The sequence below is a fragment of the Prinia subflava genome, chromosome 8 (genome assembly GCF_021018805.1).
Source record: "Prinia subflava isolate CZ2003 ecotype Zambia chromosome 8, Cam_Psub_1.2, whole genome shotgun sequence".
Classification (NCBI taxonomy): Eukaryota; Metazoa; Chordata; class Aves; order Passeriformes; family Cisticolidae; genus Prinia; species Prinia subflava.
In genome coordinates, this window is record NC_086254.1 from 15,307,736 (window position 1) to 15,333,230 (window position 25,495).

General features: G+C 53.8%; 3 protein-coding genes across 6 annotated transcripts in view; 1 reads left to right on the forward strand and 2 right to left on the reverse strand.

Moving 5' to 3' along the window:
• Window positions 1-2,135: 2,135 nt before the first annotated feature.
• NDUFA13 (NADH:ubiquinone oxidoreductase subunit A13) lies at window positions 2,136-4,611 on the reverse strand. The gene is made up of 5 exons (XM_063403582.1): window positions 4,454-4,611; window positions 4,264-4,342; window positions 3,472-3,543; window positions 2,854-2,923; window positions 2,136-2,404 (listed from the first exon to the last, which is right to left on the reverse strand). Exons 1-5 carry the CDS (start codon window positions 4,545-4,547, stop codon window positions 2,285-2,287), a joined length of 435 nt encoding a protein of 144 aa, XP_063259652.1. The 5' UTR covers window positions 4,548-4,611; the 3' UTR covers window positions 2,136-2,284.
• Window positions 4,612-8,490: 3,879 nt separating this feature from the next.
• Window positions 8,491-11,041, forward strand: LOC134553621 (uncharacterized). The gene is made up of 2 exons (XM_063403533.1): window positions 8,491-9,208; window positions 9,240-11,041. Exons 1-2 carry the CDS (start codon window positions 8,701-8,703, stop codon window positions 9,734-9,736), a joined length of 1,005 nt encoding a protein of 334 aa, XP_063259603.1. The 5' UTR covers window positions 8,491-8,700; the 3' UTR covers window positions 9,737-11,041.
• Window positions 8,877-25,495, reverse strand: part of GATAD2A (GATA zinc finger domain containing 2A) — a 41,346-nt gene continuing 24,727 nt past the window's right edge. For 2 of the 4 annotated variants that reach the window (XM_063403458.1, XM_063403459.1), the window contains exons 6-11: window positions 22,740-22,871; window positions 21,309-21,476; window positions 17,837-18,116; window positions 15,901-16,190; window positions 14,254-14,437; window positions 8,877-11,828 (exon numbers count right to left, since the gene is read on the reverse strand). In XM_063403458.1, coding sequence (XP_063259528.1) covers window positions 11,698-11,828; window positions 14,254-14,437; window positions 15,901-16,190; window positions 17,837-18,116; window positions 21,309-21,476; window positions 22,740-22,871 — 1,185 coding nt within the window. In that variant the 3' untranslated portion in view covers window positions 8,877-11,697. Of the gene's footprint in view, window positions 11,829-13,198; window positions 13,282-14,253; window positions 14,438-15,900; window positions 16,191-17,836; window positions 18,117-21,308; window positions 21,477-22,739; window positions 22,872-25,382; window positions 25,476-25,495 lie in introns of those variants that run through there. The other 2 variants (XM_063403461.1, XM_063403460.1) reach the window with 2 other exon arrangements.

A 25,495-nucleotide genomic window follows, 5' to 3' on the forward strand; every position in this document is an offset into this window, starting at 1 on the left:
CAGCTGTGTTTGTCCCTCGCCCAACAAAAGCCACGCGCCCGCCACGATCCCCGCGCCCGTTCCAGGAGAACATTGAGGGGAACATTGTCCCCAATCGCTGCTGGCAGGGACACCGCTGGCAGGGACACCGCTGGCACGGACACCGCTGGCACGGACACCGCGGGGCTGGCAGCGGCCCCGGCGCGGGGACACGGCCGGGGCTCCCCGCGAGCTGCGGCCCCACCCCGGGACACGGCGCGGTTCTGCTCCATCAGCCCCGATCCGTGTCCCGGTTCTGATTCCCGGTCCAACATCCCTGATCCGTGTCCCACTCCCTCATCCCAGCCCACACACACGACCCATATCCCAGTTCTACATCCCAATTCCACAACCCTGATCCATATCCCAGTTCCACATCCCAGTTCCGCATCCCGGTCCCATTCCCCGTTCCCTTTCCGCCGCTCTCCCCGGGTACAGCCCGGACGCGTGTGCTCCGTGTCCCCGCTATCCCGCTGTCCCCCCGTGTCCCCGCTGTCCCCGCTGTCCCCGCTGTCCCCGCTGTCCCCGTTGTCCCCGTCCCGCCCATCCCGGTCCCTCTCCCGCCCCTCCCGGAGCATCCCCGCCGCAGCCATGGAGACCGGGATGCGGTTGCTCCGGCAACAGCGGTTCCGTGGGTACCGCCCCCCCCCCGGCCCCGGGGGACCCCCGTGGGCACCGGGACCCGACCCGGGGCAGCTCCCGGGACACCGGGGAGGTCCCGTTCCGCCCCCGCGGGGGTCCCGGGGCAGCCGCGGCTGAGCGGCGCCGCCCGGAGCTGCCGGTGCCACCGGGGCCGCTCCTCGGGGGTACCCCGGGTCCACCGGAGGTACCGGGGCCGCTCCTCGGGGGGACCCCGGGCTCACCTGAGGTACCGGGGCCGCTCCTCGGGGGACCCCGGGCTCACCTGAGGTACCGGGGCTGCTCCTGGGACGGGCAGGACTCGGAGCTCATGGCCGGGAGCGGCGGCGGAGCGGAGCCCGGGGCAGGAGCGGAGCCCGGGGCAGGAGCGGAGCCCGGGGCAGGAGCGGAGCCCGGGGCAGAGCGGAGCCCGGGGCAGGAGCGGAGCCCGCGGGAAGAGCGAGGATGCTCCGGGCGGAGCGGATCCGGCGGGAACGGCGGCGGTTCCGAGGCTCCGGAGGGACCGGACCCGGCGGGAGCTGCACGGAGCCTCCGGCGGGACCGGATCCGGTGGAATCTCCGCAGAACCTCCGGTCGGACCGGATCCCCCCGGGAATGCCGAGGAAGCTCCGGTCAGAGCGGATCCTTTGGGAATACCGGTGAAGCTCCGGCCGGACCGGATCCTCTGGGAATGCCGGGGAAGCTCCGGTCGGACCGGATCCCCCGAGAATGCCGGGGATGCTCCGGCGGGACCGGATCCTTTGGGAATGCCGGGGAAGCTCCGGTCGGACCGGATCCTCTGGGAATGCCGGGGAAGCTCCGGTCGGACCGGTTCCCCCGGGAATGCCGGGGAAGCTCCGGTCAGACCGGTTCCCCCGGGAATGCCGGGGATGCTCCGGTCAGACCGGATCCTTTGGGAATGCCGGGGATGCTCCGGCCGGAGCGGGGCCGGCGCTCGGCGGTGCCGCCCGCGGGGAGGTGGCTCCGGTGCCCCCGCCCCGCTCCCGGCCCGGCCCCGCTCCCGGGAATTCCAAACCGCGCTGGAATTCTGGGATTCACCCCCCGAACCGGCGCTTTTCCAGCGGGATCCGCATCCCTGGGATCGGGGGACACGCGGGGAGGGGGACACGGCCCCGGCCCCTCCCTCCATCCCAAAATCCCAGCCCGCATTCCCAGGAAACCCCCGGGAGCTGCCGAAGGGAGAGAGAGAGAGGGGGATGTGCAGGAGCCGCCTGGTTCCCGATCCCAAAGGGGGATCTCAATCCTAAAGGGGATCCCAATCCCAAAGGGAGATCCCAATCCCAAAGGGGGGAATCCCAATCCCAAAGAGGGGATCCCAATCCCAAAGGGAGATCCCAACCCCAAAGAGGATCCCAATTCCCAGGGGGAATCCCAATCCTAAAGGGGAAACCCCATCCCAAAGGGGATCCCAATTCCCAGGGGCAGTTCCCAATTCCAAAGGGAGGATCCCAATTCCCAGGGGCAGTTCCCAATCCCCGAAGGATTTATTTCTTTTATTTATTAATTACTTATTTATTAATTATTAAGGACCAGGAGTGGGGGAAGGGACAGGAGGAGGGGAAGGTTCGGGAAGGGGCTGGAGCAGGCGGGGTTGGGGATTTGGGGAATTTTGGGGAATTTTGGGGTTTCAGACGTAGTGCTGCAGCCCGAACTTCTCGCGGTCCAGCTCGGCCGGGGGCCGCAGGAAGAAAAGCTCGTCCAGCGTGGGGGGCACCCAGCGATCCGTGTGGAAACGGGACTCGCCCACCTGCGAGCGGGAAAGGGACTGGGAATGGGAATGGGGGAACTGGGAATGGGGACTGGGAATGGGGACTGGGGGAACTGGGAATGGGAATGGGAACGGGGATTGGGAATGGGGATGGGGACTGGGAATGGGGAAACTGGGAATAGGGACTGGCAACAGGAATGGGAATGGGGAATGGGAAATGGGAATGGGGAATAGGGGATATGGGCATGGGAATTGAGACTGGGAATGGGAATAGGAATGGGGAATGGGAGAATTGGGATTGGGGACTGGGAATGGAGACCGGGAATGGGAACTGGGAATGGGGACTGAGAATGGGGGATGGGGGAACTGGGAATGGGGACTGGGAATGGGCACTGGGAATGGGGGAATGGGGGAAATGGGAATGAAGACTGGGGGACTGGGAATGGGCACTGGGAATGGGCAGGAATTGCAGGAGCAGCCACCCGAACCTTCCAGCCGGGAACATCCCGCATGATCTTGGCCTCCTCCTCCAGGTTCTGCCGCAGCATCCGGAGAGTTCTGTGGGACAGAGGGCGTGGAGGGGACCCCGACCCCAAAGGGGATCCTGATCCCAAAGGGGGATCCTGATCCCAAAGGGGATCCTGATCCCAAAGGGGACCCCAACCCCAAAGGGGATCCCAAACCCAAAGGGGACCTCAATCCTAAAGAGGATCCCAATCCCAAAAGGGGATCCTAATCCCAAAGGCAGCTCCCAATCCCAACGGGGAATCCCAGTTCCTGAGGGGGGACATTCCCAGTCCCAAAGTGGGGATTCCAATCCCAAAGGGGATCCTGATCCCAAAAGGCAGTTCCCAATCCAAACAGATGTTCCCAACCCAAATAGAAGTTCCCTATCCAAAGGGCAGTTCCCAATCTCAAGGAATTCCCAACCCCAATGGAAGTTCCCAGTGCCAAAGGAAGATCCCAATCCCAAGTGGAGTTCCCAATCCCAAAAGGAATTCCCACTCCCATGGATCCCCGTGGATTCCCAGTCCCTGGATCCCCCTGGATCCCCCGGATCCCCCCGGATCCCCTGGATCCCGTGGATCCCCGAGCCCCGGCCGTGCCTGCGGTCCGACTCCGCCTGCAGCAGCGGCATCAGCGCGATCCGAGCCTCGAGCTCCTCGATCAGCAACCGCCTGGGGGAGCGGACAGCGGGAAACTGGGAGAACTGGGAGAACTGGGAGAACTGGGGACACTGGGGACACTGCAGGGGACACTGGGGACACTGCAGGGGACATTGGGGACACTGCAGGGGACATTGGGGACACTGCAGGGGACATTGGGGAAACTGGAAATGGGGAACTGGGGACACTGGGGGCACTGGGGACACTGCAGGGGACACTGGGGACACTGGGAATGGGGAACTGGGGACACTGGGGGCACTGCAGGGGACACTGCAGGGGACACTGGGGACACTGGGGCAACTGGGGACACCGGGGGAACTGGAAATGGGGAACTGGGGGCACTGGGGGCACTGGGGGAAACTGGGGAACTGGGGGCACTGGGGGCACTGGGGAAACTGGGGACACTGCAGGGGACACTGGGGGAAGTGAGGACACTGGGGGAACTGGGGACACTGGGAATGGGGAACTGGAGGCACTGAGGGGTCTCGGGGGGCACTGAGGGGTCCCGGGGGCACTGAGGGGTCCCGGGGACACTGAGGGGTCCCGGGGACACTGAGGGGTCCGGGGGGGGCACTGAGGGGTCTGGGGGGCACTGAGGGGTCTGGGGGGCACTGAGGGGTCCTGGGGGGCACTGAGGGGTTTGGGGGGCACTGAGGGGTCCCGGGAGCCCCCGGTGCCCCCCAGGATGCGCCGGGACAAGCGGGAGCGAGCCGGGGCCGCCCGGGGCGTCACCTGCGCTCGCGGTTCCACTTGACCAGGGTGTAGTAGCCCAGCAGGAGGCTGCCGATGCCCAGCGCGAACAGGCTGTACCCTGAGGGCCGTGAGGGGAGCGCTCAGCGCGGCCCCGCGCGGCGCCCACCGAGAGCCCGCAGGGCCGCGCCGCTGCCCCCGCCGCCCCCTCCGCGGCTGCCCCCGGGCTCACCGGAGAGGCCGCGGCGCGGGAGGTGCCGCTTGTAGTCGATGGGGCCGTATCCGCCCGGCGGGGCCATGTCCTGCTTCACCTTCGGCGCCGCCATGGCGACGCTCACTGATGACGTCACCGCGCCGCGCTGCCGCCCCGCCCAGCTCCCGCGCGCGGGAAACTCACGTGACGCAGCCACGTGAGCGGTGGGGCCCTGTCTTAAAGGGGCAACGTGCGCTTTAAAAGGGCAATGTCACCAGTGAGGGGCCTATTTAAAGGGGCAACGCGCTCTTAAAAGGGCAATTCCTCGGGATCGTCCCAACTCAACAGGATCCCGTAATCCCTTGGGATCATCGACCCATCCAGCAGGATCCACAATCTCTTTGGGATCATCCTCCCACCCAGTGGGATCCTTTAACTCCTTGGGATCATCTTCCAATCCAAAGGGATCCATCAATTCCTTGGGATCATCTTCCCACCTAATGGGATCCATCATTTTGTGGGATCATCCTCCCATCCAAGGCGATCCTTTAATTCCTTGGGATCATCTCCCTGTCCAACGGGATCCACCCCTTCTTTGGGATCACCCTCTCATCCAACGGGATCCATCAATTCTTTGGGATCATCTCCAAACCCAGTGGGATCCTCTGATTCCTTGGGATCATCTTCCCCTCAGGTAAGATCCATCAATTCTTTGGGATCATCTTCCAATCCAAAGGGATCCATCACTTTTCTGGGATCACCCTCTCATCCAACAGGATCCCTCCCTTCTTCGGGATCACCTTCCCATCCATTGGGATCCATCAATTCCTTGGGATCATCTTCAAACCCAACGGGATCCATCAATTCCTTGGGATCATCTCCCCTCAGGATCCATTCCCAGGATTTCCCGGCAATCCCACAGGAGCTGCACATGGAAAAGGGGCTGGAAAACCGGGAATATCCCGGATTTCCCTGTTCCCCCAAGCCGGGCTTCACCCAGAGCGGGATCCATTCCCTGATTCCCTCTTTTCCCAATCCCGCGGCTCCGGAGCAGTGAGCGGGAATTCAGGAAAATTCCATTGGAATTCCAGAAAATTCCACGGGAATCCCAGACAATTCCACAGGAATTCCAGACAATTCCACAGGAATCCCAGATAATTCCATGGGAATTCCAAAAAATTCCATTGGAATTCTGGAAAATTCCATAGGAATTCCAGACAATTCTAAGGGAATTCCAGACAATTCCATCAGCATTCCAGACAATTCCATGGGAATTCCAGATAATTCCACTGGAATTCTGGAAAATTTCACAGGAATTCCAGACAATTTCACAGGAATTCCAGACAATTCCATCAGCATTCCAGACAATTCCATGGGAATTCCAGACAATTCCATGGGAATTCCAGATAATTCCACTGGAATTCTGGAAAATTCCATAGGAATTCCAGATAATTATAAGGGAATTCCAGACAATTCCATCAGCATTCCAGAAAATTCCACAGGAATCCCAGACAAGTCCATTTGAATTCCAGAAAATTCCATGGGAATTCTGGAAAATTCCACAGGAATTCCTGACAATTCCACGGGAATTTCAGACAATTCCATCAGCATTCCAGATAATTCCACAGGAATTTCAGATAATTCCATTGGAATTCCAGATAATTCCACGGGAATTCCAGAAAATTCCATTGGAATTCCAGACAATTCCACGGGAATTCCCGCGTGGCCATGGCTCTTCCCTGGCTGCCGGAGACGCTCCGAGAGCTCGGATTTCATCCGGAATCGGGGGAAAAATAAATCTGGGAATGTGCTTGGCCCGTTCTCCTGCTGGAAGGAAAGGATCCGACGGCTCCGGGAGTTTTCCTGGAATGTTCAGGTGAAATCCAAAGGTGGTGGAGCCGGAAATTCCAGGTGGGAATGAAGGAGAGTCTGGATTTATGGATTTGCTCCGTCTGAATCCCGGGATGCGCCTGTGGAGATGCTCCATCCATGAAATTCCACAGAAAATCCACAAAAATCCACGAAATTCCCAGATTTTTTCTGCTTTCTTTTCCCGTTCTTTCGTCTTCCCACTTTTTTTTTTGGGAATAAACCTCATCAGAGGAAGGAGCAGATCCGGCTTTGTCTGGGTGATCCATGAGATGCATCCCAACCCCCAAAATCCTGGGAATGTGAGGAAGATCCAGGGATTTCTCAATTTATTGGCATTTCCAATTCCAACCCCATGATTAATTATTAATTATTAATGAATTACCATTTCCAGATCCTTCCGCTGGCGGGATTAGTGGGAATCATTAAATTTTGGGATTTATTCCAGAATATTTTGAGTCACAACAAATCCAAGGAAAAAAAAATCCCACCCTCTTCTCCCTCACTCCCAAAGGAAAGGGAAAAAATGAGCCAAAGTTGGATTTTTATCCCAAAATCTTTCGGAATTTCCTCCATTTCATCCCCTCCTGCGGCCCAAATTCCCAGTTTTCCATCTGGGATTGAACTTTGGGAATTAAATTCCAATTCTTCCCCTCAAAGAAGGGATAATTGGCTGGGAGAATCCAGAGATAATTAATTCCTGAAATGAGGATAAAAATAGACATGGAATAAAACCCAGTCCTGAATCCGCTGGAATTTTGGATTTCCAATGTTTTCTTCGGGAATGGCAGGCGCAAAAATCCCTGGAATACAAAAAATTTGGGAAATCACCTTTTTTCCAAGCTGGGAACGCTGAGGAACAAGAACCTTGGATTAAAAAATAAAATTCCAACCCCTTTTTTGAATTTTTTTGTCCCAAATCCCAACTTTCAGGAACGAAATCCAAGAAAAACCACACAGCTCCCCGAATTCCACCGCGGGAATTTTCCCATGAAAAATCCGGGATTTCTCTTTTATTATTATTATTATTATTATTATTATTAATTATTTCACAAGTTGCTAAAATCTAAAGTACAACGGCGCTTCCTCGTTATCCGCGGCGTATCCTAGAAAATCCCCAAAATCCCGGCGGCTCCGAGCGGGAATTTTATGGCTTTAGGGACCCCCTGGATCCGGGAGCCGGAGCCTCCCGGAACAGCTCATGCAGCAAAGCTCGGGAAGAGCGGGAAAACAGATCCCGGGATCCCGAGGGATCCGTGGGAGTCCAAGGGTTGGGTGGTTTTCCCATGGATCCAAGAGATCTTTGGGATTCGGGAATGTCAAAGGGGATTTGGGGGCCTTGGGGATTCTGGAATTCCAGAAGTGTTGAGGATTTGGGAGTGCCCAAGGGGGATCCAAGAGATCTCTGGGATTTGGGAATGCCCAAGGGGATCCAAGAGATCTCTGGGATTCAGAAATCCCAAAGAGTATCCAAGAGATCTCAGGGATTTGGGAATCCCAGAGGGGATCCAAGAGATCTTTGGGATTTGGGAATCCCAAAGAGGATCCAAGAGATCTCAAGGATTTGGGAATCCCAGAGGGGATCCAGGAGATCTCAGGGATTTGGGAATCCTAAAAGGGATGCAGGGCCCTCAGGGATCCCAGAATTCCAAAAGCCTCAAGGATCTGGGAATTCCAAAGATCTCTCGGAATTCAGAAACCTCAGTGGGTTCAGAAATTCCAAAAGGGATCCAGGAGATCTCAGGAATTTGGGAATCCCAAAGATCTCGGGATTTGGGATCCCTGAGGAATTCGGGAATCCCAAAAGGGATTCAGGAGACTCAAGGATTTGGGAATCCCAAAGATCTCAGGGATCTGGGAATCCTATGAGGGATTCAAGGGCCTCAGGGATCCCAGAAATCCAAAAGCCCTCAGGAATTTGGGAATCCCAAGGGTGATCCAACAGATCTCAGGGACTCCAGAATTCCAGAGGGGATCTAAAAGCCCTCAGGGAATCCCAGATTTCAAAGGGGATCCAACAGCCCTCGGGAATTCAGGAATCCCAAAGATCTCAGGGATTTGGGAATCCCAAAATGGATCCAACAGATCCCAGGGATTCGGGAATCTCAAAGATCTCAGGGATTTGGGAAACCCAAAATGGATCCAACAGATCCCAGGGATTCAGGAATCCCAAAGATCTCAGGGATTTGGGAATCCCAAAATGGATCCAACAGATCCCAGGAATTCAGGAATCCCAAAGATCTCAGGGATTTGGGAATCCCAAAATGGATCCAACAGATCCCAGGGATTCAGGAATCCCAAAGATCTCAGGGATTTGAGAATCCCAAAAGGGATCCAACAGATCCCAGGGATTCCAGAATCCCAAAGGGAAAAGCCCTCAGAGAATCCCAAATTCCAAAGGGGATCCAGCAGCAGGAATGAACCCAAGATTTGTTCCCAAATTCCCCCCTCCTCCACCATTCCCAAACATTTTTCCCTTCCAGGGCAGAATTCCACGATGGGAATTTTCCGTTTCATTGAGATTTTTTTCCCCCGTTTTCCCCTTTTTTTTTGTGTTTCTCTTTTTTTTTCCCTGGAAAAAGGAGACCGGGAAGAGGGTTGGAAAATCTGTATTGAAGAGTTGGAACAATTTTGAACCTGAACCATCCCAATCCCAAAAAAAAAAAAAAAACCCACCGGGACACGGAATTGGGACTCCGAAAGGAAAAACCGTTCTGGCATTCCAACATGGAATCTTTTCCCAGATCCAGCCCAAATTTGGCAGAAATCCGGATGGAATAAAACAAAATCCTCCACATTCCCAGCAACATTCCAGGAAAAACCACGTCACAACCAGGCTGGATCCCAGGAGCCGCATTCCCGGCGGGAATTTGGAGTTTCAGCTCATTCCAGGCGGGAATTTGGGTTTTTCCAGCCTCATTCCAGGTGGAAATTTTGATTTTCAGCCTCATTCCAGGTGGGAATTTTGATTTTCAGCCCCATCCCATGAAATATTTTGGATTTTCAGCCTCATTCCAGGTGGAAATTTTGATTTTCAGCCTCATTCCAGGTGGGAATTTTGAGTTTCAGCCCCATCCCATGAAATATTTTGGATTTTCAGCTTCATTCCAGGTTGGATTTTGGGTTTTTCCTCCCCTTCCAAACAAATCTTCCCCATCCCACAAATCTTTTTGGTTTTTTTTGGGATTTATCCTGAATTATCCTTTAAAAAAAAAAATCAGGATGGAGCATTTTGAAGGCTGGACACAGAGATTTGTTTGGATTTTTAACTCCAAATCCTTCAATCTGACATTCCTGATTATTTTAACGATCTGGAGTTGGCTGAAATTCCAATTTCCAAGGGAATTCTGCTGGGATCCCAAAAGTTTTGACGTCGTTTTTATCCCACTGAATCTTTCTGCTCCTCTGTCATTCCCTGATTTTTTTCAGGAATCATCCGAACACTGGGAATAAACGAACCAGGTTTCCCCACTCCCTCCCAAAAAATCGGATTTTAATTGGAGGAATTTTGTTGGGATTTTTTTCAGGAATAAATCAACTTTTTCCAAATGTTGGCATCCATAAGGAAAAAAAAGAAAACACCCCATGAGGGGAAAATCCTCTGGAACCAACCCCCCCCCCAAAAAATTCCACGTGGGAAAGGAACGGCAACTTTTCCATAAAATCCAATGGAATTTCAGGAATTCCACGTCATCCCTCCGGCGGCATCTCTCCCGATCCAAGCTTGGAATGAAAAGAAAACTCCAAATTCCAAAATTCCAACCCAATTCTCGCGTTTGAGCTCTTCACATCCCTACGGAAAACACCCCCCGAAAATCCGCATCCAGCTGGGAATTCCGGGGGTTTTATCCAACAAATCCCAGTTTGGAAAATGAGGGTGGTTTCTTTTATTTTCCTTAAGCTAAATCCCTAAATATTAAAATGCTGGGAAAAGGGAGGATCCCAAAGGAATTCTTGGCTTCAGCGATTCCTAAGAAAATAAATTCGGCTTTTCCTGAATTTTCTCCCCTCTCTCCCCCTTTTATTTTTATTTTTTTTTAATATATAGATCTCTAGATTATATATATTTATAATTTCCCCAAGAAAATCCCCCCAGATTTCCCCAAGAATTCTTATCGCCGGAATAAGGCCTGGAATTCTGCCCCGTGGATTCGTCTGGAATTCGGGAAGAAGCCCAAGGAAGAAGAGGATGAGAAACCAAAATGAAACCAAACTGGCCCCGGAGGGGTTTTGGGTTGAACCTCTGGAATTCCCAAAAAAAAAAAAGAGATGGAAAATTCCATCCCAAATGGATACAGGAGCATGCTTGGGATGCCTGGAAGAACTCGAGTCACGGAGGGAAGGGTTGGGAACGGCCGGAATTCCCGGTGGGAATCGGGAACGGCTCCCAAGCCTGCATCAGCTTCTGCAATTCCTATAAATTTTGGAATAATATCCCTCAAAACAACGACAGAAAAGGAAAAAAAAAACCCAAAACAAATCAAACCCGACCAACCCTCCCAAAGGAAAAAAAAATTCCCAAAAAAGTTTCGCTTTGGAGTCTCTGGGAACGTCGGGAAGGCCCAAAATTCACGGGATGAGAAAGAACCGGGGTGGTTTTTGTCTCTCAGGAACTGCAAGGTTTGGAAAGTCCCAACGGTTCCGAAGTCTGTTCCACCCAGAATCCAGGGAAAAACAAAAAAGTGGGAATCTCCCGCAGCAATTCCCACTTCCCAGCCAAGTTTGGGGCGGCAGCCGATCCCTAAGGAAAAATAAAACCCAAACACCAACCAAACCATACTCAACCGGAATCGGGAATTTGCACTTTTGTTGTTGTTTGTTTTCACGGAATCGTCGGAATTTCGGGAATATCGGGATGTGCCGCCTGCTTTCCCGGCTGGAGGAGGAGCAGGGAAAAGGAGCAGCCATGGAATCGGCTCACTGAACGCAGGATCGGGGCTGGAATTCCTCTCTCCGCGCCCCCAAAATTCCGGAATTCCCGGCGAAACGTTCGGCGTTGGCGAAGGCAGAGAGGAGTCGCTGAGTCCTTTATTTTATTTTTTTTTTCTCTTTTCTTTTTTTTTGTGCTGGTGCCAAAAAAATTTCCAAAACTAAATACGGCAAAAAAAGCCAAAAAAAAAAAAAGAATTTTTTTTTTTTTTAAAGGAATTCTTCCCCCTTTTTTCCCTGCCAGCTTCCATGAAAAATCTGGGAGCCAACGGAGCCGGGATTCGGCCACCCCAACGCGGTCACTTCTCCCGGCAGGGACGGATGAGGAGTGGTGGTGTTGTTGTTGCATCCTAAAAAGCCTCGGGGCGTTATCCAGCTGGGATTAAAGCAGATTCCACGGAATTGTGGTAGAAAATAAACCAGAAAAAACCAAAAAAAAAAAAAAAATCGGATGGCAGAGCCTTGGAAAAGTCCTCCCTCGGGAATTATTTCCACGTGGCCGACTGTGGGATGGAGCGGGGCGGGATCATGTCCAGGAGATACTCGCGCTGCCGGTCCACGGCCGAGGCCGATTTGTGCACGGCCAGGGCGGGGCTGACGAAGGGCAGGGCCCCACCTGAGGGGAAAAGGGAATTTTGGGATCATGGAAGAGCTCAGGAATGTGGGGAAAGTGATGTTAAAACCCATGGGAAAGGAGGGTTTGAACAGGGATAAATTTGGATTATCCCAGCGGGATGTGGTGTCAACCTCATCCCAAAAAACGCAAAAGTTTAAGGTTAAAAATCAGGATTGGAGCTCTCTGGAATTCTGGGATGGCTCAGAAATGTGGGGAAAATGATGTTAAAACCCATGGGAAAGCAGGATTTAAGCGTGGATTATCCCAGTGGGATACGGCGCCTTTGGGTTCCAAACTCATCCTGATAAACACAAAGGTTTAGGGTCAAAAATCAGGATTGGAGCCCTCTGGAATCATGGAAGCATGGAATGGCTCGGAATGAGGGATAAATAATGCAAATCCCACGGAAAAGCAGGATTTAAACGTGGATTATTGAGGCCGATTTGTGCACGGCCAGGGCGGGGCTGACGAAGGGCAGGGCCCCACCTGTGGGGAAAAGGGAATTTTGGGATCATGGAAGAGCTCAGGAATCAGCAGAAATGATGGAAAAATGCATGGAAAAGGAGGATTTAAGCGTGGATTATCCCAGTGGGATACGGCGCCTTTGGGTTCCAAACTCATCCCAATAACAGCGAAAGGTTCTGGATCAAAAATCAGGATTGGAGCCCTCTGGAATTCTGGAATCATGGAATGATTCGGGAATGAGGGATAAATAATGAAAATCCCATGGAAAAGCAGGATTTAAGCGTGGATTAACCCTGCGGGATACGGCGTGTTTGGGTTCCAAACTCATCCCGATAAACGCAAAAGTTTAAGGTTAAAAATCAGGATTTGAGCCTTCTGGAATTCTGGGATGGCTCAGAAATGTGGGAAAAGTGATGTTAAAACCCATGGAAAAGGAGGATTTAAGCGTGGATTAACCCAGCAGGATACGGCGTGTTTGGGTTCCAAACTCATCCTGATAAACACAAAGGTTTGGGGTCAAAAATCAGGATTGGAGCTCCCTGAAATTCTGGAATGGCTTGGGAATGAGGGATAAATAATGAAAATCCCACGGAAAAGCAGGATTTAAATTTGGATTATTGAGGCTGATTTGTGCACGGCCAGGGCGGGGCTGACGAAGGGCAGGGCCCCACCTGAGGGGAAAAGGGAATTTTTGGGATCATGGAAGAGCTCAGGAATGTGGGAAAAATGATGTTAAAACCCATGGGAAAGCAGGATTTAAGCGTGGACTAACCCAGCGGGATACGGCACCTTTGGGTTCCAAACTCATCCCGATAAACGCAAAGGTTTAGGGTGAAAAATCAGGATTGGAGCTCCCTGGAATTCTGGGATGGCTCAGAAATGTGGGAAAAGTGATGTTAAAACCCATGGAAAAGCAGGATTTAAACTTGGATTATTGAGGCCGATTTGTGCACGGCCAGGGCGGGGCTGACGAAGGGCAGGGCCCCACCTGAGGGGAAAAGGGAATTTTGGGATCATGGAATAGCTCAGGAATGTGGGAAAATGATGGAAAAACGCATGGAAAAGGAGGGCTTGAACAGGGATAAATTTGGATTATCCCAGCGGGATGTGGTGCCAAACTCATCCTGATAAACACAAAGGTTTAGGGTCAAAAATCAGGATTTGAGCCCTCTGGAATTCTGGAATGGTTTGGGAATGAGGGACAAATAATGAAAATCCCATGGAAAAACAGGATTTAAACGTGAATTATCCCGGCGGGATGTGGTGCCAACCTCATCCCAATAAACACAAAGATTTAGGGTAAAAATTCAGGATTTTCAGGAGCTTTCTGGAAATCTAGAATGGCTCGGAATGAGGGACAAATAATGAAAAATCCCATGGAAAAACAGGATTTAAACGTGAATTATCCCAGTGGGATGTGGTGCCAGCCTCACCCCGATGAACGCAGAGGTTTAGGGTCAAAATTCAGGATTTGAACCCTCTGGAATTCTAGAATGGCTCAAGAACGAGGGATAAATAATGCAAATCCCATGGAAAAATAGGATTTAGACGTGGATTATCCCGGCAGGATGTGGTGCCAACCTTATCCTGATAAACGCAGAGGTTTAGGGTCAAAAATCAGGATTTGAACCCTCTGGAATTCTAGAATGGCTCGGAATGAGGGACAAATAATGAAAATCCCATGGAAAAACAGGATTTACACTTGGATTATCCCGGCAGGATGTGGTGGCAACCTTATCCTGATAAACGCAGAGGTTTAGGGTCAAAATTCAGGATTTGAACCCTCTGGAATTCTAGAATGTCTCAAGAACAAGGGATAAATAATGCAAATCCCATGGAAAAACAGGATTTAAGCCTGGATTATCCCGGCGGGATGTGGTGCCAGCCTCACCCCGATGAACTCCGAGGTTTTGGGAATTTCGGGCGGTGGTCCCGAGGCAGAGCAGCCCCCCAGCCCTACCTGTGCTGATGGGGTTTTTCTTCCAGGCGCCCGCGCCGCCCTTGCTGCCGGATCTCTCCGAGTGTTTTCCGGGCCGGCCCCCGAGGGCGGCGCCGCCCGAGGAGCTCTGGAGCTTCGGGGAGGGGCTGAAGGCGTGCAGGACCCCTCGGGAAGCGCCGGCACCCCGGGACATCTGGCTGGAACTCTGGGGGGGAAAAGAACCACAAATCTGTGATGTTGCATCGGTTTTGGGGGGTAAAAAAATCCCAAAGGGTCTTTACGAGGATTTGGGTTTGTTTTTTGGGGTTTTTTTGGGATGGGATGAGTTTGGAGGTTCTGTTGAAGCTAAATTGAGTTGGGGTTTTGGGGGTTGTGCTCGTGGGATGAGGGATTGCAAAAGCAGCAAACAAAGGGATTGGATTTGGGTCCAGTTGATGTTTTGGTGTTGGAGCAGCTCCTCCCGTTTGGAATGAGTCCAGAGGAGGCCTTGGAATGGATCAGGGCACGGGGAGAGGTGGGAATGTTCACCTGGAGAAGCTCCAAGGAGACCTCAGAGCCCCTTCCAGAGCCTCACGGGGCTCCAGGAGAGCTGGAGAGGGATTTGGGATGAGGGATGGAGGGACAGGACACAGGGAATGGATTCAAACTGGGAAAGGGCGATTTGGGTGGGATTTTGGGCAGGAATTCCTGGCTGGAAGGGTGCTGAGGGGCTGGGATGGAATTCCCAGAGCAGCTGTGGCTGCCCCTGGATCCCTGGAAGTGTCCAAGGGAAGGTTGGATGGGGCTTAGAGAAACTGGAAGGTGGGAATGGAGGATCTTTGGGATTCAAGGATCTTTGGGACTGGATGAGTTTTGGGACTGGATAATCTTTGGGATTGGATGATCTTTGGGACTGGATGATTTTTGGGACTGGATGGAATTTTGAGACTGGATGATCTTTGGGGGTTGAACTGAATGATCTTTGGGATTGGATGATTTTTGGGATTGGATGATCTTTGGGACTGGATGATCTTTGGGATTGGATAATCTTTGGGATTGGATAATCTTTGGGATTGGATAATCTTTGGGGGCTGAACTGGATGATATCTGGGACTGGATGATCTTTGGGGATTGAATTGGATGATCTTTGGGACTGGATAACATTTGGGACTGGATGATTTTTGGGACTGGATGATTTTTGGGACTGGATAACATTTGGGACTGGATGATTTTTGGGACTGGATAACATTTGGGACTGGATGATCTTTGGGACTGGATGATCTTTGGGGATTGAATTGGATGATTTTTGGGACTGGATGATCTTTGGGACTGGATGATCTTTGGGGATTGAATTGGATGATTTTTGGGACTGGATAACATTTGGGACTGGATGATTTTTGGGACTGGATGATCTTTGGGACTGGATGATCTTTGGGACTGGATGATCTTTGGGACTGGATAACATTTGGGACTGGATGATCTTTGGGACTGGATGATCTTTGGGACTGGATAACATTTGGGACTGGATGATCTTTGGGACTGGACCAGTTTTAGGACTGGATGACCTTCAGAGCCTGTGACACCACCTCCAACCCCTCCCACCCTAAACCCAACCCTCGGGACAAACTCCCCAATCCACACCCCAACCCTTGGCACCACCCCAGCCATTTCTCCCCGGGGTGGCCTCACCTGCTTGAGCGCGTGGTGCTGCCCCACGGGCTCGGCCTTGGGCTGCCCGGGCGGCGCCGCCTGCTGCAGGATCCTCTGCTCGATCTCCTGCTCCTGCTGCAGGGCCTTGACGAAGGCGGCCTTGAGCCGGTTCGTGTGCTCGGCCTTCAGCGCCTTCTTCTGGTTGGACGCCATGCAGGTCTCGCACATGATGGTGCCGTTCTTCTCCTCCCGCCAGCGGCACGTGAAGTCCGTGTGGCACTGGGCACACAGGTAGGGCTCCCGGCAGGACACGGCCACTGCCACCTTCCCTGAGGGACAAACACGGCGGGTCAGCCCCACTGTCACCTTCCCTGAGGGACAAACACCTGGGATTGGTCACTGCCACCTTCCCTGAGGGACAAACACGGTGTGTCAGCCCCACTGTCACCTTCCCTGAGGGACAAACACCTGGGATTGGTCACTGCCACCTTCCCTGAGGGACAAACACGGTGTGTCAGCCCCACTGTCACCTTCCCTGAGGGACAAACACGGCGGGTCAGCCCCACTGTCACCTTCCCTGAGGGACAAACATGGCAGGTCAGCCCTGGTGTGGCCATCCATCCATGAGGGACAAACATGGCGGGTCAGCCCCAGCATGGCCATCCATGAGGGACAAACACCTGGGACTGGTGACCACCATCTTCCCTGAGGGACAAACTCCTGGGATTGGTCACTGCCACCTTCCCTGAGGGACAAACATGGCAGGTCAGACACAGTGTGGCCTTTCATGAGAGGACAAACACCTGGGACTGGCCACTGCCACCTTCTCTGAGGGACAAACATGGTGGGTCAACCCTGGTGTGGCCTTTCGTGAGGGGACAAACTCCTGCCACCTTCCCTGAGGGACAGACATGGTGGGTCAGCCCCACTGTCACCTTCCCTGAGGGACAAACACCTGGGATTGGTCACTGCCACCTTCCCTGAGGGACAAACACGATGGGTCAGCCCCACTGCCACCTTCCCTGAGGGACAAACAGGGCAGGTCAGGCCCAGTGTGGCCGTCCCTGGGGTTTCAACGATTCCTGTCAGGTTTAAATGATTTCTGTGAGGTTGAAATGATTTGTGTCAGGTACAGACTTGAAGTTTAAATGATTGCTGGGAGGTTTCAATGATTCCTGTCATGTTTAAATGATCCCGGTCAGGTATAAACAATCCTGTCAGCTTTAAACGATCCCAGTCAGGTTGGAACAATCACAGTCGGATTAAAGCCACCCCAGCCAGGTTTAAATCTCCCTAGTCAGGTTTAAACCTCCCCAGTCAGGTTTAAATCTCTCTAGTCAGGTTTAAACCTCCCCAGCCAGGTTTAAATCTCCCTAGTCAGGTTTAAACCTCCCCAGTCAGGTTTAAATCTCTCTAGTCAGGTTTAAACCTCCCCAGTTGTGTTTAAACCTCCCCAGTTGTGTTTAAACCTCCCCATTCAGGTATAAACCACCCTAGTCATGTTTAAACAATTCCAGTCGTGTTTAAACCTCTCCAGTCATGTTTAAACCACCCTAGTCAGGTTTAAACAATTCCAGTGGTGTTCAAACCACCCCAGTCAGGTTTAAACAATTCCAGTCATGTTCAAACCTCCCCAGCCAGGTTTAAACCTCCCCAGTCGGGTTTAAACATCCCCAGCCAGGTTTAAACATCCCCATTCAGGTATAAACCACCCAAGTCAGGTTTAAACAATTCCAGTTGGATTTAAACCTCTCCAGTCATGTTCAAACCACCCCAGCCAGGTTCAAACCTCCCCAGTCGGGTTTAAACATCCCCAGCCAGGTTTAAACATCCCCATTCAGGTATAAACCACCCAAGTCAGGTTTAAACAATTCCAGTTGGATTTAAACCTCCCCAGTCGTGTTTAAACCACCCCAGCCAGGTTTAAACCTCCCCAGTCGGGTTTAAACCCGGGATCTGCCTCTCCCGGGCTCACCTTGAGTCTCCAGCAGGTTCTGCACCACCTCCTCCAGCCCCACCAGGTAGATGAACTCGTTGTTGGCGGCGCTGGGCAGGAAATTCATCTCTGGCGCGGGCGGCTTGGGCGGGGGGATCTCCAGCAGCGTCTTCTCCAGCTGCTTGCGCAGCGCCAGCTTGGCAGCGGCCTGCCGGCTGCCCGGCGCCTCGCCGGTGCCACCCAGGGCTGTGGCACCCGCCGCGGCACCGCCCGCCTGGCCCGACGGCACCGCCGAGCCCTTCAGGGACGTGGGGGACGCCTGGGGAAAGGAATGGGAACAGGAGGAGTCAGGGATCTCTCAGTGACACCCAGGGATGTGGCACCCATGGGGGCAGTGCCAGCCTGGCCCGATGGCACCGCCGAGCCCTTCAGGGACGTGGGGGACGCCTGCGGAGAGACGGGAATGGGGTCAGTGGGAATTAGGGGAGTCCCCGGTGACACCAAGGATGTGGCACCCCTGGGGGCAGTGCCAGCCTGGCCCGACGGCACCGCCGAGCCCTTCAGGGACGTGGGGGATGCCTGCGGAGAGACGGGAATGGGATCAGGGGGGTCCTGATTCCATGGGATCAGTGGGAATCAGGAAAGTGCCCGGTGACATCAAGGATGTGGCACCCCTGGGGAATGGCACCAGCCTGGCCCGACGGCACCGCCGAGCCCTTCAGGGACGTGGGGGATGCCTGCGGAGAGACGGGAATGGGATCAGGGGGGTCCTGATTCCATGGGATCAGCGGGAATCAGAGGCGTTCCTGGTGACACCGAGGATGTGGCACCCATGGGGGCAGTGCCAGCCTGGCCCGATGGCACCGCCGAGCCCTTCAGGGACGTGGGGGACGCCTGGGGAGAGACGGGAGTGGGATCAGTGGAAATCAGGGAATGGGATCCATGTGGGGTCAGTGGGAATCAGGAGAGTCCCCGGTGACACCAAGGATGTGGCACCCCTGGGGAATGGCACCAGCCTGGCCCGACGGCACCGCCGAGCCCTTCAGGGACGTGGGGGACGCCTGCGGAGAGACGGGAATGGGATCAGGGGTGTCCTGATTCCATGGGATCAGTGGGAATCAGGAAAGTCCCCGGTGACACCGAGGATGTGGCACCCATGGGGGCAGTGCCAGCCTGGCCCGATGGCACCGTTGAGCCCTTCAGGGACGTGGGGGACGCCTGCGGAGAGACGGGAATGGGATCAGTGGAAATCAGGGAATGGGATCCATGTGGGGTCAGTGGGAATTAGGGGAGTCCCCAGTGACACCAAGGATGTGGCACCCATGGGGGCAGTGCCAGCCTGGCCCGACGGCACCGCCGAGCCCTTCAGGGATGTGGGGGATGCCTGAGGAGAGATGGGAATGGGATCAGGGGGGTCCTGATTCCATGGGATCAGTGGGAATGAGGCAACTCCACGATGCCACCCAGGGCTGTGGCACCCATGGGGGCAGTGCCACCCTGGCCCAACGGCACCGCCGAGCCCTTCAGGGACGTGGGGGACGCCTGGGGAAAGGAATGGGAACAGGAGGAGTCAGGGATCTCTCAGTGACACCCAGGGCTGTGGCACCCGCCACGGCACCGCCCGCCTGGCCCGACGGCACCGCCGAGCCCTTCAGGGACGTGGGGGACGCCTGCGGAGAGACGGGAATGGGATCAGCGGGAATCAGGGGCGTTCCCGGTGACACCAAGGATGTGGCACCCACAGGGGCAGTGCCAGCTAGGCCTGAGGGCACTGCTGAGCCCTTCAGGGACGTGGGGGACGCCTGCGGAGAGACGGGAATGGGATCAGGGGGGTCCTGATTCCATGGGATCAGTGGGAATCAGGAAAGTCCCCGGTGACACCAAGGATGTGGCACCCATGGGGGCACCGCCCGCCTGGCCCGACGGCACCGCCGAGCCCTTCAGGGACGTGGGGGACGCCTGGGGAGAGATGGGAATGGGATCAGTGGAAATCAGGGAATGGGATCCATGTGGGGTCAGTGGGAATTAGGGGAGTCCCCAGTGATACCAAGGATGTGGCACCCACAGGAGCAGTGCCAGCCTGGCCCGACGGCACCGCTGAGCCCTTCAGGGGCTCGGAATTCCTGGGAATGCTGACCTGCGGGATGTTGACGAGCAGGCTGGCGTTGGGCATTCCCAACTCTCCCACCCCATTCCCACTGTGAATTCTCAGGAATTCCCGGAATTCCGGGCGCACGGACCTGCGGGATGTTGACCATTGGACATTCCCACCCCGTTCCCACTGTGAATTCCCATGAATTCCCATGAATTCCCGGAATTCCCAGCACACACGCACCTGCGGGATGTTGACGAGCAGGCTGGCATTGATCATTCCCACCCCTCCCATCCCATTCCCACTGTGAATTCCCATGAATTCCCGGAATCCCAGGCGCACGGACCTGCGGGATGTTGACGAGCAGGCTGGCATTGAGCATTCCCACCCCTCCCGCCCCATTCCCACTGTGAAATCCCAGGAATTCCTGGACATTCCTGGCCCATTCCCACTGTGAATTCCCAGGAATTCCCGGAATTCCCGGCACACGGACCTGCGGGATGTTGATGAGCAGCCTGGCATTGACCATTCCCACCCCTCCCAGCCCATTCCCACTGTGAATTCCCGGAATTCCGGGCACACAGACCTGCGGGATGTTGACATTGATCATTCCCATCCCTCCCAGCCCATTCCCACTGTGAATTCCCATGAATTCCCGGAATCCCAGCACACGGACCTGCGGGATGTTGACCAGCAGGCTGGCATTGATCACTCCCACCCCTCCCAGCCCATTCCCACTGTGAATTCCCAGGAATTCCTGGACATTCCTGGCCCATTCCCACTGTGAATTCCCAGGAATTCCCAGGAATTCCGGGCGCACGGACCTGCAGGATGTTGACGAGCAGGCTGGCGTTGGGCATTGCCATCCCTCCCACCCCATTCCCACTGTGAAATCCCAGGAATTCCTGGACATTCCTGGCCCATTCCCACTGTGAATTCCCATGAATTCCCATGAATTCCCGGAATCCCAGCACACGGACCTGCGGGATGTTGACGAGCAGGCTGGCGTTGGGTATTCCCATCCCTCCCAGCCCATTCCCACTGTGAAATCCCAGGAATTCCTGGACATTCCTGGCCCATTCCCACTGTGAATTCCCAGGAATTCCCGGAATTCCGGGCGCACATGGACCTGTGGGATGTTGACGAGCAGGCTGGCATTGATCATTCCCACCCCTCCCACCTCTCCCAGCCCATTCCCACTGTGAAATCCCGGGAATTCCGGGCGCACGGACCTGCGGGATGTTGACGAGCAGGCTGGCGTTGATCATCCCCACCCCTCCCATCCCATTCCCACTGTGAATTCCCATGAATTCCTGGGAATGCCAACCTGCGGGATGTTGACGAGCAGGCTGGCGTTGATCATCCCCATCCCTCCCATCCCATTCCCACTGTGAATTCCCGGAATCCCAGCACACGGACCTGCGGGATGTTGACGAGCAGGCTGGCGTTGGGCACGTTGGCCACGCGGATCAGGCCCTGCTGGATGATGCGCTGGCCCTGGATCTGCACCGAGGGCACGGAGGCGCGCGGCGCCAGCAGCAGCGGCGGCGGGCCCGTGCTCGAGTGCTGCCGGATCGTGTGGATTTGCTGGAAAACAGGGAATGGGAGCCATGGAAAAGCGGGAATGAGCAAGGGGAAAAGGGGAAGGAACCCTCGGGATGTTTCCTCTCCTCCCGTTCGCTCCAAAACCGCGGGACAGGAGATGCTCTGAGCATTCCAGCCCCGAATTCCCAATGTTCTGAGTGGATTTGTCGGGAATCCATGGAAAATGGGGTTGGGAATCCATGGAAAAGGAGGCTGGGAATCCATGGAAAAGGAGTTTGGGAATCCATGGAAAAGGAGCTTGGGAATCCATGGAAAAAGAGGTTGAGAATCCATGGAAAAGCGGGAATGAGCAAGGGGAAAAGGGGAAGGAACCCTCGGGATGTTTCCTCTCCTCCCGTTCGCTCCAAAACCGCGGGACAGGAGATGCTCTGAGCATTCCAGCCCCGAATTCCCAATGTTCTGAGTGGATTTGCCGGGAATCCATGGAAAATGGGGTTGGGAATCCATGGAAAAGGAGCTGGGAATCCATGGAAAAGGAGGCTGGGAATCCATGGAAAAGCAGGTTGAGGATCCATGGAAAAGTGGGAATGAGCAAGGCATGAATGGGAAAAAAACCCTGGAATAACACCTGGAATGTTCTTCCCTTTCCCTCCAAAACCATGGGACACTCAGAGGCCACCACATTCCAGCCCCGAATTCCCAAATTTCTGACTGGATTTGCTGGGAAAACACGGAAAAGGGGGTTGAGAATCCATGGAAAAGGGGCTGGGAATCCATGGAAAGGGAGCTTGGGAATCCATGGAAAAGGAGCTTGGGAATCCATGGAAAAGGGGTTGGGAATCCATGGAAAAGGAGGGTGGGAATCCATGGAAAAGGGGCTGGGAATCCATGGAAAAGGGGGCTGAGAATCCATGGAAAAGGAGCTTGGGAATCCATGGAAAAGGAGCTGGAAATCCATGGAAAAATGGGAATCAACAAGGCACGAAGGGAAAGAAACTCCCGGGATGTTCCTCCATTCCCTTTTTCCTGCTCCTCTCCAACCCCAGAAAATGAGGGAAAAAAGGGAATTTTACCCTTTAAAAATCAGAATTGACGGGATACAAAGGATAATTCCAGGAAAAAAAAAACAAACATGGAAAAGCAGGAATCTCCTCCCACCCCCTCCTCCCAAAACCCCACAAACAGACCCAAAAATTCCCAGTTTTTTTGGGGAGCCACACAAAATCCTCGGGGGTTTGAAGGGAGCAGAGGGAGAAATCCCGATTTTTTTTCTTTTATGGAATGGGAAAAGTTGGGAGAACTCACCTGAGCCCCTCGGACCAGGGGGGGCATCACGATCTGGGGGCTCTGCTGCGAGCCCAGCTTGGAGGAGGCGGCCTGGCCCCCCCGGAGCAGCGGGGGAGGAATTCCAGAGGCGGGAATGCGGCTGGAGGAGGGCTGGAAAAGAGGAGAGGGGTCAGCGGGGCTGGGAAAATGGGGAAAATGGGGATAAAGGGGGGAAAATGGGGAAAAATGGGGGAAAAATGGGGGAAAAATGGGGGGAAAATGGGGGGAAAATGGGGGGAAAATGGGGGGAAAATGGGGGGAAATGGGGGAAAATGGGGGAAAATGGGGGGAAATGGGGGGAAATGGGGAAAAAATGGGGAAAAATGGGGGGAAAATAGGGAAAAAATGGGGGGAAAATGGGGGGAAAATGGGGGGAAAATGGGGGGAAAATGGGGAAAAATGGGGAAAAATGGGGAAAAATGGGGGAAAATGGGGGAAAATGGGGAAAAATGGGGAAAAAATGGGGAAAAAATGGGGAAAAAATGGGGGGAAAATGGGGGAAAAATGGGGGAAAATGGGGGGAAAATGGGGGGAAAATGGGGAAAAAAATGGGGAAAAATTGGGGAAAAATAGGGAAAAAATGGGGAAAAAATGGGGGGAAAAGGGGAAAAATGGGGGGAAAAGGGGAAAAAAGGGTTTGGGAATGGTTGAGATGGGAGGAAAATGGGAGAAAATGGGGGGAAATGGGGGAAAAGGGGGTTGGGAATGGAAGTGGAGGCAAGGAAAAGTTTGGGAAAATCATGGAAGAGGGAAAGGAAGGAAAGGGAAAATGGGAAAAAATGGGAAAAAGGAAAAAAAAAGGGAAAAAGGGGGAAAAAGTGTTTGGAATGGGAATGGAAATGTTGGCATTTGTGGAGGGAAAGGAAAAGCAGGAAGGAACAAAAGGGAGGAGGGAAGAAAAAGTTCCAGAAAACTCCTGGAAGAGGGACAGGACTGAGGAGAAAGGAGTTTGGAAAAGCTGCTGCCCCAGGATTCCCGGGATTCCAAATCCTCCAAATCCCTCCTGGCACTGGGGCTGGGACGTTCCCGAAATTCCAAAGGTTCCTCTGCATCCCAATCCTGGAATTTTCCCCTTTCCCTCCTTCCCAGACTTTGGAATCTCCCTCTTTTCCCCAGGATTTGGGATGCTGGGAATTCCCAGCCCATTCCCAGGGAATCCCTCAGCTCCTCCCTCTGGAATTCCTGAGGAATTCGGGTTCATTCAGCCCAAATTCCACAGGAATCGTTGGGATAAATTGGATTTTCGGGATAACTCCGAGATTCCCTGAAGGTTTTCTCTGGAAAGGCTCCCAAGGAAAAGATTCCAGGATTTGGGAATGGCTCCTAAAGGAGACCAAATCCCTCCCTTTTCCTCAAGCCTGGAATTCCGGGGGTTTTCCAAAGCTTTTTCCAGGGAAATCCCTCGTGCTGGAGCCGTTTGGGAATTCGGGTCCCGTTATCCCAAGGGAAAAAAAAAAGCAGGAATGTTCTAATCCCAAAGGATTTCAGGGTTTTCCTTCCCTGAGGATTTTTCCAGGCTCAAATCCTGGAATTCCTTCAGCTCTTCCTGAGAAAATCTTGGAATTCCCTGAGCAATTCCTAAAATAATTCCCTCACAGAAAAAATCCCGGGATTCCCGGAACTCTTCCAAATAGAACTCCTTGATTTCCCTGGCAAAAAATCTGGGAATTCTCTCACAGAGAATCCCAGGATTCCTTTAACGAAAATCCCGGGATTCCTTCAGCAATTCCAGAGGGAATCCTGAGGTTCCTTCAAAGAGAATCCCCAGATTCCCTTAGAAATTCCAGAGAAAATCTTGGGATTTCTTCAGCAAATCCAGAGAGAATCCTGGGAATTCCCTCACAGAGAATCCCAGAATTCCTGCAAGGAAAATCCCAGGATTCCCTCAGAAATTCCAGAGAGAATTCCAGGATTCCTTGAGAGAGAATCTCAGAATTCCTTCAAAGAAAATCCCGGGATTCCCTTAAAATTTCCAGAGAATATCCTGGGATTCCCTCAGCAATTCCAGAGGGAATCCCAGAAGTCCTTCAAAGAAAATCCCGGGATTCCTTCAGCGATTCTGGAGAGAATCCTGCAGTTCCTTAATAGAAAATCCCAGGATTCCCTTAGAAATTCCAGAGAAAATCCCAGGATTTCTTCAGCAATTCCAAGGAAAATCCTGGGATTCCCTGAGAGAGAATCCCAGAATTCCTTCCAAGAAAATCTCAGGATTCCTTCAGGAATTCCAGAGAGAATCCCGGGATTTCTTCAGCAATTCCAGAGGGAATCCAGGCATTCCTTCACAGAAAATCCTGGGATTCCCTGAGCAATTCCAAGGAAAATCCTGGGATTCCCTCACAGAAAATCCTGGGAACTCCCTCCCAGAGATTCCCGGGATTCCCTGAGCAATTCCAGAGAGAATCCCGGGATTCCCTGGGCAATCCCCAAGGGAATTCCCGCTCTTCCAGGCACTCCCTGCCTCAGGAATGCCCCAGACCCCGTCCCGTTATCCCTGAAATCCCCGGTGGGAGCTGAGCCATCCTGGCAGCCTCTCCTGCCATTTCCCGGCTTTTCCGGGGCTTTTCCCGGGATTTTCCCGGCTTTTCCCGGGTTTTTCCCGGGCTTTCTCCCGCTCCCACTGACCTGGAGGGAAGATTTCCCCGCGGGAACAGCCTGGGGGCCCCGCACCAAGGGCGGGGGCGTGGCCGCGGCGCCTCCAGAGGGGCCCGAGGAAAGCTGGAAAAGGAAAAGAGCGG